The sequence below is a fragment of the Vanessa tameamea genome, chromosome 17, assembly GCF_037043105.1.
Source record: "Vanessa tameamea isolate UH-Manoa-2023 chromosome 17, ilVanTame1 primary haplotype, whole genome shotgun sequence".
Classification (NCBI taxonomy): Eukaryota; Metazoa; Arthropoda; class Insecta; order Lepidoptera; family Nymphalidae; genus Vanessa; species Vanessa tameamea.
In genome coordinates, this window is record NC_087325.1 from 7,462,458 (window position 1) to 7,480,543 (window position 18,086).

General features: G+C 33.0%; 1 protein-coding gene across 1 annotated transcript in view; it reads left to right on the top strand.

Annotated features, from left to right (window-relative positions):
• LOC113400297 (protein spaetzle 3) overlaps nt 1-13,494 on the top strand; it is a 41,413-nt gene extending 27,919 nt beyond the window's left edge. The window contains exons 4-7 of the mRNA XM_026639819.2: nt 8,472-8,596; nt 9,098-9,295; nt 10,480-10,605; nt 12,333-13,494. Of these exons, the coding sequence (XP_026495604.1) occupies nt 8,472-8,596; nt 9,098-9,295; nt 10,480-10,605; nt 12,333-12,489 (606 nt within the window). The 3' untranslated portion in view covers nt 12,490-13,494. The remainder of the gene's footprint in view (nt 1-8,471; nt 8,597-9,097; nt 9,296-10,479; nt 10,606-12,332) is intronic.
• Nucleotides 13,495-18,086: the final 4,592 nt, after the last annotated feature.

Consider the following 18,086-nt stretch of genomic DNA (forward strand, 5'->3'; position numbering starts at 1 on the left):
ATTATCCGTATTGTAAATAATATATATAATAAAATAGTATATCTGCTTTTATATGCTTAGTGAATAATAATATCATCAATAAATGTTTTTGCATAAGCAAATATAAAGCGATTGTATTAATACAATAATTTTAAGATTGCATAAAAAAATCCAAAAGTATTGTTAGTTTTGAGTGAATTAAGTTTGTTTAATTAATTCTACTCGTGATGAAGTTATAAAGACATTAAAATAACATAGAACTTATAAGGAAGTATACTAATTAAAATATATTGCAACACGAGTGATTATAATCATTCAACTTTTATTTGCATACCCACAAACGTCTATAATCCCAAACAAATATTAAAACAAAACGCTTTCTTCCTTTGTGTAAAAAATAAAAAAAAAAATCGTAAGAAAAACGGACATTGTCGAAATGAATTCAGATTTTTTTCGGACTGTGTATCTATATCGGTTTGCTCTAACGGCCTCTACGTCACAAGCGGCAAAACTAGATAAGATACTCAAGTCAGATGTTGGCTCAAAATACGCGCGTCCTATGGTGCCACCTTTGAGGGCGGATCGCGATTAAAGGACGCTGTCGACGTCGACTAAGGGACTAATGTATCCACAAAACTATGGAGCGGCTTGATGGAATAAGGTTTTTTTTCCTTTCAACAAACAAAACCTAGCCGTGTGATAATTATATAATGTATATAAGAACGCATATGAAACGAATGATTTAAATTGTATATGGGCTTACTTCGGATATAGTGAGTTGTTTGTAACCTAACCAAGCTGTAGGTTTATTTTAGTCGCATTCTAAAAACCTTATATAGATATTTGTACAAATTGTTTTATTTAAAATTTAATGTAAACGAACCCATTGTATCTATGAGTCACAACACACGTTTTAAGATCGTTTACGTGAATTGAATTGACGCATTACCAGACTGTCTATTCTGTTTAAACTATTCGCAAAAATAAACCGTGTTCTATTTAGTTAAATGTCAAAGTGGCTTAATTTGTAATGAGCTGCCTTACTTTGTTTTAAATACTGTAAAGATTCGTTCAGTCGCGGTCTGCATTTCAAAGAAGTAATTACTAATAATGGAATAGGATTGGTGTACATAGAATATTTCGATTATATTTCTCTTGACTAGGAATATTGACGAGACATTTGTTACGAATACAGAATTCTAGAATATTCTAGAATTCAGCAACAGGCTCCCAAATGGTTGGACCGATTCCCTGTTTTCACTCTAATTGAAATTCTAATATCACCTTGACGAAGTCGGGCAGACAAATAGTAAATATTATATGTAACGTAAAGAGCATTATATAAATAATACTTATAATATAAAGATATTCTATTAGTCGCAAAAGATAATCTCTTAATAATATTTTTAAAAAATCTTATTTTGTATGTCTATTTACAAATAACAAAATTTAAATATTAGTAAAGTAAATATATCCCACGGTTGTGTTAAAAGTCTTTATGGTTCCGAGTTCATTCCAATGCGCGGCACATCTTGCAGAATTTCTTCCTTCACATACGATATTTTACTTAATATAAGAATTGTGAATACAAAATAAACAAATTAAAACTCAGCGAAGATCGCTGAGGATGATGAGTAATGAGTTTTAGTCACTGGGCTACCATGCATTTATTTTATTTTAAAAATATCCATCTGTACTACTCCTTATGACGCACATCGCAGGTGTATTCTAAGGGTATCAAATCTTGTATTCATTGTTTTATCTCTACTTCGTCATTAGAATATTGATTTCTTACGTTTTGTTAAACATTAAAATATATATGTATATATTTAAATTAATGATTATGATATATTTATTGATCCTGGCACTGTTATGTACGAGTAACATTTAACTATGTTTCTCAAAGATTCCTCACGTTATAATCTGCATTCTGACTGGACCACCTGTTCAGCTGTATACTTAACTTATCTTTTAAAATAACTTTTCTAAAAGTTATCTTGAGTAAGCAAATTTTGATTTTTGGTTTTGAATTTTAAAGTTAAACAGTCTGTTACAATTTCACGGCTGGGCAAAGGAGTTCTATTGAATTAAGGTTTTGGAGTTTTTTCCAACACGCAGCTCCATTAGGTGTTGGTGGATATACATGCGGCAAAAGTTCAATCGAACCATGCGACACGATGTTCTCCTTCATCGCAGGGCACGACTTGAGTTATAAACAAAATTTAGTCGCACTTGTCCTTGTTTGAACCCTAATCTTCGGTTAGGAACCAAATGTTTAAGCCACTAAGCAATCTCGGCTTCTGTAAATAACGGTAAAAAGTACATCAAATGTTAATAACTTATAAGAGGTTTTCCAATAGGGACTTGACAATTTTGAATTTAAAAAATCATCATCTTCAGTGACGCAAAATCATCTTCAGTGACGCAAAATCATCTTCAGTGACGAAGCTCATTTCTGGCTCAATGGCTATATGGACTTGGACAGTGGTTTCAACAGGACGGCGCCACAAGTCACACAGCACACGCTACAATCGATTTACTGAAGAACAAGTTTGGTGAGCGTGTTATCTCAAGAAATGGACCAGTCGATTGGCCTCGTGCGATTTAACGCCTCTAGATTTTCTTGATATTTGGGGCTACATCAAGTCGTTGGTCTTTGCTAATAAACCGCCGACATTGGAAGAGCTCATAGCCAACATTGAACGCGAAATAGCAGCCGTGTCGGCCGAAATGTGTGGCCGAGTCATGGAAAATTGGGTCCAACGAATCGACCGCTGCAAACGTGCCCGAGGTGGCCATAAGAGCCGTAAGAGTGGCCATAAGTCGAGTTCCATACATAAATGTATTGAATGTACTTCAACCCGATTATAAAGTTTTTGAAATATGTTAAATGGTTTTCATTTTATTTTGAAAAAAAGTTGTCAAGTCCTTATTGAAAAACCCGTTATTTTTAACATTGAATACACTATTTACTTTTAATAATTAACTACATACATCTATATTGTAATTGATTGATTCTATACAATTTGTAACATAAAGACTAAGTCATCAATCACAGATTTCCTTAACAAAGATATGTTAGGTAAACACTGTACATATACAGATAAAATTTAAATACCTAAATCGTATACTAAAACATAATAAACATTAAATAATTCTAGGAGGAAAACACGAAGAGTACATTCAATCATTTAAACTTTTATAAAGTAGGTTTTACTTTTCAATCGACGGAACCTCGTTAATAAGGCGTATCTACATTTCTCCTAATGTGTTACTTACGTTATTTTATGATTACCGCAGTTTTTGTTTTATATGCAAATATGGTAATAAAATCTGCCTTTATGTACCTCGTGTTCAATACGATCGGGCCAGTGGTATGATGGTGAGTAAATGTCACCTGCATTACTCACTGTTACACCGTGATGGTCCAGTCAGTGGTTAATACACGTTCAAACTATGACGAGTAATAAAATAAAAACTTTTTTTTTTATGTAATAGGTAGACGATAATAGATAATTATTATTATTGGTCACCACCACCCATAGACAATGGCGCTATAAGAAATATTAACCATTCGTGCGCCACCGCGCATTGGCGGTGTGAGGAATAAGGATAATAAGGATGGTGATCCTTGGTAACTAAGATGTCATGTCTCTTGTGCCTGTAGTTACACTGGCTCACTCACCCTTCAAACTGGAACACAACAATACTAAATACTACTGTTTGGCGGTAGAATATCTGATGAGTGGGTGGTACAGACGGGCCAGCAGAAAGCTTAATTAAAATTTATCTCGTGCTCGGCGGTGAAGGAAAAGAGGAAACATGTATGTTGGATGAAATTTTGCTACATAAAGCTTTTATAAATTAAAGTGAGATATACAGATATTCTTTTTTTAAATAATCGACTTTTTTATGTTTTTCTTCATATAATATCTAGATCGAAATTAAAAAAAAAAAAAATATATATATATATATATATATATACTTTACGCGTACACATGGTAGACCAAGGTGATATTTATCTCGAGATATAATAAGTTTTTGTGGTACGTAATCCGAATATTGAACTCTATTAGAATTTAATACCATTAAAACAGTAACACACGCTGAATACTTAATACAAAAAAAAAAACGTTTGCGATTTAGTGTGTCCACTTTTTTTAATTTAAAAACTTAAGCTATAGTATATATAGTACCTACCTATAAATCAAAATCAAATTTTTATTCATATAATAAAAAAATTCTACACATAAAATTGTTAATTAAAAACCTTAATTGTGTGTCTGTTTGTTATACTATAACAACACAAACTATAACAACTGCAATAAAACTTGATAATATGTACTCCCTAAAGGTCGATGAGCTTCATAAATCCCAATAGCAATACTAAAGTAACAATTGCAGAAATTTAAGCATTTTCATGTTCTTTTTTGTTTCATTTTCGTTCTTTCATGTTTTGTGAACGATGTAACTCTCAGACAAACAAGACAAGAGGGTAAGATTTGTTGTATTTTTATGTGAAAAAATTATTCGCGCGTCTTGGGGGTAAGACCGTCGTGACGTTATGGGTGCTTGACGCATATACTATAATATACTTCATTGCTATAAGATAAATATATCTCATTTACAATATTTTTTTCTTCATATTTTTATTTAGGTTTTCTTGATTTAGATATTTCATATTTGGGGGTACCTCCTCATTGGCCGCATTGTTAGATTTTTTTCTATAGAAATAAACTAACGAAAAATAAGCAGAAGGATTAAAGGTTAGGTGAATTATTTGATCTCGAACTGATACTTTTAATATCATAAATATGTATAAATTATAAAGAATACATAGTTAAATACATTTACAAGAAGCAAATTTATTATTACGTGAGAAAAGGGTAAAATTTCTTATTCGGACACGTGTTGTACTTTAACGCAAACTCTTATAAATTATTTATATATTGGACATATTTTCTTAGGAAAACTAATACGACAGTTGAATACATTACATTACATTCCATTAGCTTTAAAAAAAAAAAAAAAAAAGGAAAAAACAAAAAATATATTACTTAACGCGAATAACGTCAATACAAAGAACGTTTACTATTTTATTAAAGGAAATCATTACAATTGCTTAGAATTCATAAAATGATAAAGTTAGTTCATAAAGCCGTATTAAAAAAAAAAAATCTATAGTGATTTATACAAATTTATTTGAATATGCGAGGTTATACAGAGACTTGGCGCTAATATAATAGAGAATCGCCTTAAATAACGTTACCAAATAAATTATCTCAATCTCAGTCAGTTGAAAAAAGAATAGTCTGACAATTATATAATTAATTTTCATGTACAATAATTATTCCAATTATAGTCATAGAAACTCATTTTATTAGCGGACAATTTCTTAAAAAAGGTTATTAATAAACAGTAACCTCGTATTTTTACGATTTTTACATTGACAGCCTGTAAATTTCCCACTGCTGGGCTAAGGCCTCCTCTCCCCTTTGAGAAGAAGGTTTGTAGCATATTCCACCACGCTGCTCCTATGCGGGTTGGTGGAATACACGTGTGGCAGAATTTCATTTAAATTAGACACATGCAGGTTTCCTAACGATGTTTTCCTTCACCGCCAAACACGAGATGAATTATAAACAGAAATTAAGCACATGAAAATTAAGTGGTGCTTGCCTGGGTTTGAAACCGCAATCATCGGTTAAGATGCACGCGTTCTAACAACTGGGCCATCTCGCCTATTGTATAATATTAAAGAAATCTTTAATTTAGGTATATTCTTCAACGGTTATGAAGAAATTACGTGATCTAGTTTTACATTTAAAATACACTAAAGCGCGCACCTCCACGTTGAATTAATTTTTTTTTAATAAAACAAACTTAACAAATATAATTTAATTTGTATTTTTTTGGTCTCTTTACTCTTAAACGCCATACGCACACTAACACATTTTGTTAGCACGAGCGTTGCTCGCTCATACAAATAAATGCAACCCAATAATAAAATTGAACATAGAGGGCGCGTCTTCCTTATATTTCTGTCAACGTGTACTAGATATTCGAAAGAAGTTATTTTTTAACAAATAACAAATTAATTGTGAACATGTCGTTGTGACATATCAATATAATTTATATATGGAATTTATAAAAATATATTGTCATGCAACATTGACGATATTTAGATCAAGTGAGATATCTAATATTTACGTATTCACTGTATGTCTTGCTATTACAATTCTCAACACTTTAATGTTTCCTCCACACTGTTCGATTTACTGTCTGATAGGAAGACGTTCCATATGAATGTAAAATTCATTCCATACCCGTACTATTTGCGCGATAGTGATTCATAATTATTTATATTAAAATACTTGGAAACCGAGTGAGTATTACGTGAGTTAATAACAAACGTGATATTAATAAAACTAACCTTTTTTCACTTAACAATGTCTTATTTATTAAAAAAAAAAACAGCTTATCTAATTTACTTTTTTTTTTTTCTTTACAATCTTTTCACACAAATGTTACATACAAAACGTTGTATTTAAATTAAACATTAAATTACAATTCCAACTTTAAAGTTTATTCTCGTCGTCTAAACATTTTTTTATTCCAAAACCAATTCTCATTAATTCATCATCATCAGCAGCCCATACTCGTCCACTGCTGGAAATAGGGCTCTCCAATTGCACGCCACTGTGATCTATCTTCGGCTACTCGCATCCACTTCTCGTAATTGTAATCAAATAACAAATAATAGTACGTAAGTGCAATCTAACGAAATAGTAGCTTATACTGTAATTACGTCACGGCGTCAATATCACCGGATGTGTCTTAGGATCTTAAGTCACTGTGTATAATGGCGTACCGCGAATGGCGTCTTTTTTTCGCGAGTCGCTTATAGCCGACTTGTTTTAAATTCTTTTATATAATTAGTACACATTTAAGAAGCGAGACGTGTTAATTAAACAATAAATCCGGTAGCGAACATGGATAATATACGTTATATTACTTCGGTCAATGTGAGTATATGTATTTAGTTAATGTAACTTTAACTGCACTTGTTATTAAATTACTATAATTCTCACGACGTCGAACTTATCTTTCGCTTATTTACAAATACATCGTGCTTTGGGTTATTTAGAAAATTGTATTTTTGAATACGTGTGTGCCTCGCTTGGTAAAACTAAATACAAATATTACGTCTTCTAATAGTACCTAAGGTCCCTTGGTCGTACCCGGTTTATTAATAAAGGCGATGGAGACAAGTCTAAATGCATCGCCACCAGTGAAAAAGACACTTTAGGTACTTGGTGGTAGGGCTTTGTGATACCCCTACTGGGTAGGTACCACCCACTCATCAGATATTCTACCGCCAAACAGTAGTACTTAGTATTGTTGTGTTCCGGTTTTAAGGGTGAGTGAGCCAGTGTAACTACAGGCACAAGGGATATAACATCTTAGTTCCCGAGGTTGGTGGCGCATTGGTGATGTAAGGAATGGTTCTTATTTCTTACAGCGCCATTGTCTATGGGCGGTAGTGACCACTTACCATCAGGTGACCTATTTGTTCGTCCGCCTACCGATATTATAAAAAAAAAGACAAAGTAGTTACATAAAATTGCCCTTTGTTTCTATGATACCTAAGTGGCCGTGCAAATGGAAAACCTCATAAAGCGTGGTTACCACATTCTATAAGATTAGCGCCATAAGAATGTTTTATAATACTTTACAATCAATGCGGCAACAGCTATGGAAGCTAAGTTATGTGCCTGTACACTGAATCACTTCGAGCCGCTATACTACGATAGTAAATATTACTGTTTGGCGGTAGAATATCTGATGAGTGGGTAGTACCTACCCAGACGATCATGATCATCGGCAATGATCATCTGAGGGAAGTAATATAAGAGCCTATAAATGATGCACTACTTTCCAAAAGCCTCTCCTCTTGAGGAAAAGGTATGGAGTTTATTTCACCGTACTGATCTTAATTTTGACTCATACACTTAAGCCTATTTAATTTAAATATTTCTTTTTAATTGGCGAAAAATAATAACTACTGAGATACTCGAAGATCGATCGATTGTCGATCTACGAGTTTTTTCCGATCGGAGATTAAAAGTGCTTTTAAAATATTATATGAATAAAGTATTCACGCCTCTTTATTTTTCTTACGAGTGCATAGATTGTTTGATTTAGTTTTGATTGAAAAATATTCTTTGAAACGGTCTTTCATACGAGTATAGGCATGATTTTAAACATAATATTGTGATAATTGTGCATGTAATTTCGCAAAACAAATGAATGCATGTATGTTAAAGTCACCGCCACCTTCTGTGTTTGAACAAATACTACATTTCTAGAATACCGTAATAAGTGAAAAACATGGATAATTTCATTCACAATATTTAAAATGTTGTAAAATGTCTACAGTTGATCGTTGTAATGAATACATTTTATTTCACATAAATTACTGTTTTTTTTAGATCCTTTGGACTGCCCTGTCACTAGCCTTGGGTTACGAGCTTCAAGGTCAAATTATACGAGGAGTGCCTTGCGTGAAACGAAATTTTCAACTCTATTGTCCGACCGCCGGTAATACGTATCCTATGTAAGTGTCTATTGTTTCGCTAATTTGCATTAATTTGTGGTCTGACTGACAATTTCTTTTCGAAACATTGAAATAGATACTTTTTTGTTATAAATAGATGTAATATGTATGTAAATATCTGCTAGCTTTATAATTTGATTGGATAAAATCATAAAAATTAAGTGAATGTCTTCATGTCGTAATTTTGTTTGTCTTGCCACTTAAAAGTGCAATATCTTCTTTGTCATTCATCGGTCTTCATTTCTTAACATCCTAGCACATATTAAAATAAAATAATATTATGAAATGTGAAAAATTGTGATAATATTGCATACTATTTCACGCCTCTTATTCGACCCTCGGCCATCGTCGGATCAAGCACAATCAAGCAATGTTGTACTTCCAGGCCCTCCCTTGCAGAATTCATAAGCAACAAACACATTATACACATTATGCTATGTAAAATAAAATAAAAATATATATAACCGGCAGTTAAAACTCATGACCAATTCTTCTTTTCAGAGACAAAATCGAAACGTTCATAGATGAAAATAAAGCACTTATAAAGCGAATGTATGGTTCATTCACAATACCAGGGGGTAACAGAGTGCGGAGAGCCCCTGGTGTACCTGATATGCATTCAGGAGACTCCTATTTCCGACATGTGCGGCAGACAAAGCCTAAGCTACCTGACACACAGTCCGTCAATAATACTGGGAGGTAGGTAATCTTAATTAAATTTTACATTCAAAGCACATATCAAACAAGATATTATGTTATAGATCCTACAAGACTATGACGTTATACAGCACATGCGTCATTGTTATTAACAAATTTATAACAAAAATGATATCGTGTCTGAACGGTGTGTGTATGAACTGCATTATAGGTGCCAACGAATTACTTGTCAAAACTTTATTTCAAAATGTAATTAGCAGTTACTAGTAGATATTACGTCTCCATTGGTCGATATTCACTAATATTGAAAATTTGTAGAAGCATAGAATTGACTCTCGTATCCTCAAAAATTGTTTTGAGTAATTACGTCAGCATTAACTTTATTTCGAAGTTTGTAAAAAAAAAATTATCATCGTGCTTATCTGAAACTTCATTCTTCTTACATAAAATGTATTTATCGACACGACAATGCATCGTCGCATTTCACCGAAATAAAATGAGTATTTTATAGTATTTTTATTTTTAAAGGGGGAATCCTTTACATTCCAACTATTTAACATAAAACACTTCACTAGTCCTAGACGCGTCGGCATTAAAACCACACACTGCCAACTATTGTATCACAAAACTGATTTTTTTTTAATTATGCCAATTAACTACTGGCACATGCGCACAAGGAATTAAACATAAATTATCTTCGTACTTACAGGACACGACATTTATATTATCTGTTAAATAATTATTTAGAACTTAAGCCAGACCTGCAAAAATTATCCTGAAATATGATTGATATATATTTTATTAACAGTATATTATGTTAATACTTATATAATTTATACAGTATTATATTATACATTTATGAAATTATATAATATACATGTTTAAATATGAACGAAATTATTGAATTTATTATTTTACTTTATATTTATGTAACCATATATTTAATATAGTCCTTCCCACATATTTTACACTGGGTTTCCTGGATTCCCTGCTTTAGCGATAAGGCCGCATATTTGTATTCTTGATTTATTTCAGTATATTAAATTGTTTGTAACTATAACTCTAAATAGAGTACTAAAGTAACAGTATAGTAATAGAGTACCAATATTACAAAAATACATTGAATGTGTAGTTGATGTTGGACCCACATTGAGTGGATATCCTCATACATTGGTCATAGCACTCTCTATGAACTGGAATCATAATACGAATATAAAATTTTGCAGGATAGACGCCTGTGAAAGTAAAACAGAAATAATGACGCCGTACTGGGCGCTGAACTCGGCGAGGAAGTTACGGGCAATAGTCAACACTATGCATTTCGAACAAGCTATACATCAAGAGGTTTGCAGGTAAAACACATCTTTTAACTACATATATAATATAGCGGTGATTCCGTTTCACTGCCCCTTGTCTAATGGTTACTTTGTACAGCTATATATTATAACTTCTTGGGTTCGAATTAGGCGATAAAACTTAGTGGAATGTATACTTATATGTAATTCTTAGTAACGGGCCGGAGTAAAGACGATGGCCTTGTAAAATCTCTCGTCTCGTCTCTCTCCGAGGCATCCTTAAGGCTATGTAGTATGTAAGGGAATAGACTGTACCCCTGTGCTTGTGCAGACACATTTACACTATATATTTTTGATTGTAAAGTTATTCTCCTTTAAGTTTATGCGCAATAAGGAGGATTTTTTAAGAAGAAACTATAGATTGTATTTTGGGATGGGACAATGTTGTTTGAAATTTATATATGTAAATGCTAGACATATGTTTTTAATATTGTCTTTTCATTCATCACATTTCACAATATATCCATTACCAACTTCCACGCGAAATATATAAAAAAGTCATAGGTTTTTTTTTTTTAATTTAATTATTGAACAAACTTGTCTGGTTTGTGTTTGCTATGGTCAGACCTTATGTTCAATTTTAAGATATAATAAAATAATCCAATTTCAAAAAATAAACCGCTTAAAACTTTATCGGATACAACTCTTTACAAAACATGTACATATGTTATAAAAATAATTACGTGACCACAAATAAAAGTTTCATTAGATCGAATACGAATACGCATTAGCTCTCGTAAAGTTTAAATTTTATAAACTATTCCATCGAAATGCTACTTATAATGGCGTAGTGATAAAATGTATGACTAGACCAATTGGAATGCAGAACGCCGAATATAACCAAATACAGTGAATATATTAGGTTCCGGATTATTTTGTATATTAAAATAAATGTCTTAAATAACAACATTTACTTTATTGAAATTCCTGCTGTCCTCATTATATTGCTCTATTGTTTTTATCTTCCTTTCTTAGCCAAATGTTGCTTTATATAAAGTCTTAAGTAACATTGAAATAATCGTAAGAATACATTTATTATTTCGTCCATTCTGTTATTTTCGCTTTCTTTAGACTTTCTCTTCGGTATAACCGGTTGATTTTAAGCAGGTCTGATTAAAGGCTAACGGCGACATTATTTTCTTAAATTTATGTGTACAATACCGAGATGGCCCGGTGGTTAGGACGCTTGCATCTTAACCGATGATTACGGGTTCAAATCTACAAGGCAAGCACCACTGAATTTCCATGTGCTTGATTTGTGTTCATCTAGTGCTCGGCGGTGAAGTAAAACATCGTGAGGAAACCTGCATGTTTTTAATTTCAACGAAATTCTGCCACATGTGCATCCACCAACCCGCATTGGAGCAGCGTTGTGGAATATGCTCCAAACCTTCTCTTCAAAAGGAGAGGAGGCCTTAGCCCAGCATTAACCAGGCTGTCTATGCTAAAAAAGAAAAAAAAAAAACTAAAAAGACTGGATTATATATAAGAATTCTATTGTTTATATTTTAATTTATATCTAATCGTCTTAATGGTTGAAAGCTTTGCAAGTGTTTGTAATCTGTGACAATGGTAATATCTGACCAGACACAGAAAGCGTTCTTTTTTTTAAAATAAACGATTTTACGTAATATGTTAAAAGTGAAACTAAAATGTTATGTAAATAAAATAACAAAATTGTATCTAAAAATTTAATTCTATATTAAAAATGTTTTCTTTATTAGCAAACAATCTACGTCGAGGTGTTCAGGCGATTGCGGGTGTGAACAGAAGTACAAATGGCATCGACTGCTGGCCTACGACCCCAGTGACGACTGTGCTGGCATATTCATGGACTGGTTTTTATTCCCGTCGTGCTGCGTGTGCCGATGCAAGCCATAGATTATAACAAAACTTATAGTAATTTCAAATTATATTTAATTATCGTCAATATTATATGAACATAACATTTTTTTCTTGCGCAATTTCTTACCAGGCTAAAGATCTAAAGATTGATTATCAACTGCCTCGTTAAAATATTGACTTTAAATATGTTTTATTTGTAATTACTATATTAATGAGAGCTATTAATTGAATATTTATAGTAAGTCTTAGATTTTAATAATTATGTGTAACATATTAAATAAATCTTTAAGAATATTTTGAAGAATTATCATATTGTTTAATTTAAATCTATAATCCAGTTAATCGGTATAGAATATATGAAATTCCTAAATTAAATGTGTTCATATACTATTATTCAAGCTATTCGATCGATGTAAACTATTTATATTTAAATCACATTGGCAATGTATCAACGATGTCTTTTATTTTGAGGTAAGCTGTGTTTTTGTTAACAAAGGACCGAGTTTACCTGTCTGATAAGAGATAACTTTTATTATTTAAAATAATAGATTTTGACAGAGAAATAAAATCAAAGATAATTGACGTGTCACTCTTCAACCTTTTACACTGCCTACTGCCATCTTAAGTTTTTTTTTTTTAATTTAATTTAAGCCTAAGCAATATAAGATCAGATCTATATATTATGTGTTAGGTAAAATGTATATATTTATAAAATTTTAAATCATATTCAGCAATGTGAATGGTAATATTTGTATATGATGTAAGATATTTGTGATAATTCATTTTAATGGAAGCTTTAATAAAATTTATAAATAAATTACGTAATCTATAAATGCAGCAAGGCTTCTATAATATTATGTATTATAAATTACCTAGATTTCTAACAAAATTATACAGCAGTAAAGGTAACATTTTGTAGGTATTTAATTCCAACTTCCTAGTGGTACCTACATTTAGGTATTAAATAAAATATATTCAAATAAGGTACTTCATAATTTGCTGTATTATTTTTTTGTAATTATAGACATCCAATTATAAAAAGTTGTTTCAATAAAACCCTCTACATATTACACTTATTACAAAACTTGAATATAATTCCAAAATATAATAACGTACTAACAGCTACCTATATCGGATATTATAATATCTTTGTACAAACTCGTCTGGGTAGGTATCACCCACTTACATTACCGTCTTTACCATAGGGCACACGGGGCACGTGCCCAGGGCCCCCATCCTGAGAGGGCCCCGAAGAACTAACAATTTGTTTCACACGTTTATGCTTACGTTGACTGATATACATTATATTTTCGAAATTGTCATATTTGTAAGAAATAACTAACATATTTATCAAAAGGCTAGTGACGATAGTCGATATTAAAAGTTGAAAGCTATAGACGTGCTGTTCATGATCGAAATAGATATACTATGGCCGTAAGATTGTACAACCAATCAGATTCCTACGAATGTACGAAAAGTACCGCACCGTTTATTTTAAACTATACTTAAGGCCTGGTTATAAGCAAACTATTTGTACATGGTAGTAAATATCCACCAAAAGCGCCCCAAATTCATGGGTGCCCAAGGGCCCCAGCATAGCTTGAGACGGCTCTGCCCACTTATTACTTATTCTACCGCCAAACGTCAATACCTTGTTACGTTCCGATTTTAAGTGTGAGTTAGTCATTGTAACTACAGACACCTGTACGGTGCCAATATGGTTTGACACTATCACTCTCATTCGCTCGGAACAGGACTCTTTTGCGGAGACTGCAGAGGGTTGTAGCGTTTAGGGCAAAACGTAGTTATCGTACGGTTTCGCAAATGGACCCGATGCTTCTCGCGGGCAATCCACCTTGGGAACTCTAAGAACAGAAAGCGGGAATACACCGGTTACGGGTGGAAGCCAGAGTGAGCGGCGACCGTACAGGGTCCGTGGAGGTGGGGCGAGTTAGGTCTCCCAATGGTTCATGATTCACAGATGGGAGGAAGACCCATCAGCAGGCCTGGCGACAGTGAAGGCGATCCACCGCCATTTGAGTCGCTGAGTGGATTGCAGTCACAGCACACTTACATTCAGACTAACGCATGTACTTACCGGACATGGTTGCTTTGGTAGATACCTGCACTGGATAATGAGGCGTCCACGCCACAACATACTCTGATGGATTGTTCCACTTGGGGGCCTCAGAGGTATTCCCTTTCTACGAAAGTGTTATGTTGAAAAAGGAGGCCGCGGAGCAGGCGCAGCAGAGCGGTATTCTACAGCCCAATAGCAGTATCCAGTATTGTTGTTTTCCAGTATTGTTATTCCAGTATTGTTATTCTGGTTTGAAGGGTGAGTGAGCCGGTGTAACTACAGGCACAAGGGACATAACATCTGAATTCCCAAGGGTGGTGGCGCATTGGCGATGTAAGGAATGCTTTATGTTGTATAAGTTTTTGAATAATGTATATATATGTAATAATGTAAGTATACGATGTTGATATACAATGTGGCAGTAACGTCAACGCGCCACAAACGACCAAAACGAACAAACATAAAAAAACACAATCAAATACATTCATTAACTTAGCCACAGGCTATTTGTGATGTAATTTATTTACAACAGCCTATAAAATATGTTATATAAATACTAGCGGGCAAATTAATCAGATACTGCCAAAATAGGTCAAACGTTGCCGTTCGAGACAAATTATTAACCTAAACTAATGTCGGCTAAAGTTAAAGGGGACTACACGGGGAGAGAGTGAGCAGGTATGTCCAGCACTCACGCCAAACGGTGATCCCCGGTATTATTTAAGGTTATATGCATATGTAACACAAAAATGCAACTAATGCCGGTTATGTACTTATTAATTTACCCAGTCTAACGTAAACCGAAAATTTAATTGATTGCGTACAAATTTTAATTTATTTTTATTTTAATTGGGCAATTTAAACCATAATAACATCATCAGCACTACGTTGAGTAAGTTAATGATCGTTTTACGAAAGAATGCAATTGAATCATGAGGACATCACACAGTTACAATCAAACTGTACTTAATTTTAATAAGTCCGGTGCGATATTGTGTGATGTGAAGGCAGCCTAACTCTATTTAGTCTTCAAGCGAACAAAATTATTTTTACCAATTCTAAGGTTGACTAAGAAGGAAATAATTAAATAAACAAAACGCTTGTCTTTTTTTTAATTATAAATAACACTTAATTACAAAGTAAATCAGTAGTTTGTAATCAATATTTTAATGGCATAATTATGTTACATTAATAAAACATTGTTTATACAAATTACTTACTCTAATATTTTTATTTTTAATAATTTGTTATTCCTAGCCTTTATTGCTTATTCAATTATTTGTTTTTATTTGTTCTATTTCTATTCATACAATACACTACAATAAACCATATTCACAGAATTTTACATGAATCATCATCCTCCTGCTCTTATCCCAAATTTATTTGGGATCTGCGCAGCAAGTCTTCTTCTTCCATACTTCTCTGTCTGACGTCATCTCACAAGTACATTATTTTCAACCATCGTTTCTTTGGTCGTCTCTTTCCTCTATATCCATTTACGTCCATGCTCAAGACCTTCCTCACAACATGGTCCTCATTCCTACGGATAACATGCCCATACCACGACGGTTTCCAATAGCTTCTCGGCTACCGGTGCCACTTTCAAACTTCCTCTTATGTACTCATTGGTTTCTCCATTCGCATAACGTTCAATCATCCCTTTTGTAGCCCAATACTCTGATCCATATAGAACAGCAGGTCTGACCATCTACCCCTTAAATTTAAGGGGAATACGGGATATGATTTTCTCATGTACAGTCGGGGTAATAAAAGGTTCGTCACCTATTAGATCTATTTTCGTGTGCTCAGTATGAACGATAACCTGCTTTACCGACATAGTATGACATATTGCGTCGCAATGTCATTATAAATCGCATCTAGCAAATAGTATAATAGCGTTTAAAAGCTATAATAATAATAATAATAAGCCGTCAATCGGTATGGTAATTACCAACTTTTCACGAAACCTCATAGTCCTTCGTGAATGCTCGTACATCGGAGATTAGGACATTGTCTTGTCTCTTATAAAAGAGAGTGCATAGTAGTAAGCCTACTTCCTGCTAATATTATAAACGCGAAAGTTTGTGTGTATGGATCTGGCTGATTTCTCTGAGGTATATATGGATGTTTGTTACTCTTTCACGTTAAATTTACCAAACGAATTTGGATAAAATTTTGCACACAGATAGAATATGTACTGGAATAACATATTGGATACTTTTAATGCCGGGAAAATATAAAATCTTCGGGAACGCGATTGAAACCGCAGGACGGAAGTAGTAAATAAAATAGTAGAAATAAATAGTAATTATGGTAAAACATATTCATTTAAACAAATCTTATTTATTTTATTAAAAACGAGTGTATCCGCCATTCGTATCAATCGCAGCTTGTAGTCGCTGTCGCATTGATCCAACAAGGCGAGAGAATATGTCGATTTTACTGAAGCCCTCCCAGACACTTCGGCAATGTTCTACGACAGCAGCTTTGGTTCTATCGTTATTATTTATCCACTGCTGCACCATCAAATCCCATAGACATTCGATAGGGTATATCCGCCGCTTTTGCAGGCCAAGGAATCACCACCACTTCCCGGTGCCGATGGAACCACTCATCACACGTCACGTCATTACATTAACCGTCACTTAAAATAATGGCCGAATAATATTACAAGCGTTTTTATTCTAAGATTCAATTCAATTCTTAGTTTAATGGCTTTTAGTTGTGCCACAGGGCACAGATTATTTCGGCAATGTCACGTAGGATGGAGAAGATATTCTAAGATTGCAAGATATTGCTAGAAAATATATGACAATGACAGACTTTGACAATTCAGTAGAAGATATCATATCTAATTTAAAACTTGTAATGACTTATTAGGCCATAAAAAAGTTTTTATGTTGATATGACACTAGACGTAATCCAAAGATGTTACACTATTTTGAACCCAGTTATCATACTATGTTAGTTTAATTTTATATGCAGTTGTCTGTTTAGTGCTTTAGATTCAAAAGGTACTAAGAGTTTACGACTCGATAAAGGAATGAATTTGAAAACTGACGAAGGTTTTCTTACTCTGACTGTACAACGCGTTTTTCACAAATTTTTAGGTACTGACAATAATGATGCCATTATATAAAATTATTGCATTTATGTATGTTATTATGAAGACTTGCCATATAAAATTAATAAACATTTAAAATCCCTGTAAAAACAATACTTTTTTCTCTATTTAACGGCTGGCAACCTAATCTTTAATTTAGTGTCAAAATATTAGTGACTTAAAAATCAATGTCAATTTGACATACACACATATTAAAGGTCACGTCAAAATTCATTTGGCATTGACAACGTTTTAATATGTCTGATAACAAAAAAAATATACTTGTTTGAAAGAAGTCGCTATTTCATTTACGAATGGAATAATTTTAGTTGTATTAAATAAATACAATAAAAGAAACAGATTGTAAATAACCTAATCCAAGATAAGCTCTCTAAAATATCGATAGCGAGTATTATTTTAAGCTTTTCCCATAAATATAATTGGTAACAT